General features: G+C 62.2%; 1 protein-coding gene across 1 annotated transcript in view; it reads right to left on the bottom strand.

Moving 5' to 3' along the window:
* LOC119589200 (WSC domain-containing protein 1-like) overlaps nucleotides 1-1,020 on the bottom strand; it is a gene marked incomplete at its 5' end in the record, with an annotated part of 57,302 nt that overhangs the window by 6,010 nt on the left and 50,272 nt on the right. Inside the window, 1 exon segment of the mRNA XM_037937799.1 lies at nucleotides 16-161. Coding sequence (XP_037793727.1) covers nucleotides 16-161 — 146 coding nt within the window.

Here is a 1,020-nt window from a genome sequence, read left to right as displayed (position 1 = left end):
GACTCCCGTAGTCACCTGGTCCCCTGAAGGCGGTGGGTCCTGCTACCCCCAGGTGCCCCGCCGAGAGGAAGTTCCTGTAGGCGATGAGGGTGTCGAAAGGGTTCCTGACGAGGAGGAGGCCCCGCCCGAAGAACTTGTTCATCTCCTTCAGTCGCTTGTCCCTGGGGGCGCGGAGGAAGTGTGAGGAGGAGGGGAGTGAAGGCGGAGGAAGTGTGAGGAGGAGGGGAGTGAAGGGGGAGGAAGTGTGAGGAGGAGGGGAGTGAAGGCGGGGGAGGTGTGGGGAGGAGGGGAGTGAAGGCGGAGGAAGTGTGAGGAGGAGGGGAGTGAAGGCGGAGGAAGTGTGAGGAGGAGGGGAGTGAAGGGGGGGAGGTGTGGGGAGAGGAGGGGAGTGAAGGCGGAGGAAGTGTGGGGGGAGAGGAGGGGAGGGAAGGCGGGGGAGGTGTGGGGAGAGGAGGGGAGGGAAGGCGGGGGAGGTGTGGGGAGAGGAGGGGAGTGAAGGGGGAGGGGGAAGGGGGAGAGGAGGGAGTGAACGGGAGGGTTTGCAGGAGGTGGAGGGAGGTGGTGGGGGTGGAGGAAGGGGAGAGGGAGGGTTGGAGGAGGTGGAAAAGTTGGAGGAGGTGGAGGAGGTGGAGGAGGTGGAGGGAGGTGGAGGAGGTGGAGGGGAGGTTGGTGGAGGTGGGGGGAGGTGGAAGGATGTAGAGTAGGTGGAGGGAGTGAAGGGGAGGGTTTGGGGTGGAGGAAGGAGGTGGAGGAGGAGGGAGCGGGGGGAGAAAAAAGAGGGAGAAATGGTGAAGGAAGTGACGAAGGAGGGAACAAGGAAGAAAGACGGGGGGGGGGGGGGATGGAAGCGAAGGAAGTGAAGGAGATGGAAGAAATGACGAAGGAGGGAACGAGGGAAGAAAGAAAGAGGAGGCAACAAGACGAAGGAGACGAAGGAAACGAAGGGAATGAAGAAGAAAGAGGAGGAGGAAGGGTGGAGGCGAAGAAAAGGGTGGATGGGAAGGTGTATATGGTTGGGTA

Source organism: Penaeus monodon, chromosome 25 (genome assembly GCF_015228065.2).
Source record: "Penaeus monodon isolate SGIC_2016 chromosome 25, NSTDA_Pmon_1, whole genome shotgun sequence".
Lineage (NCBI taxonomy): Eukaryota > Metazoa > Arthropoda > Malacostraca > Decapoda > Penaeidae > Penaeus > Penaeus monodon.
The sequence above is the reverse complement of the archived record's forward strand: the minus strand, read 5'-3'. Positions and strand labels throughout refer to the sequence as shown.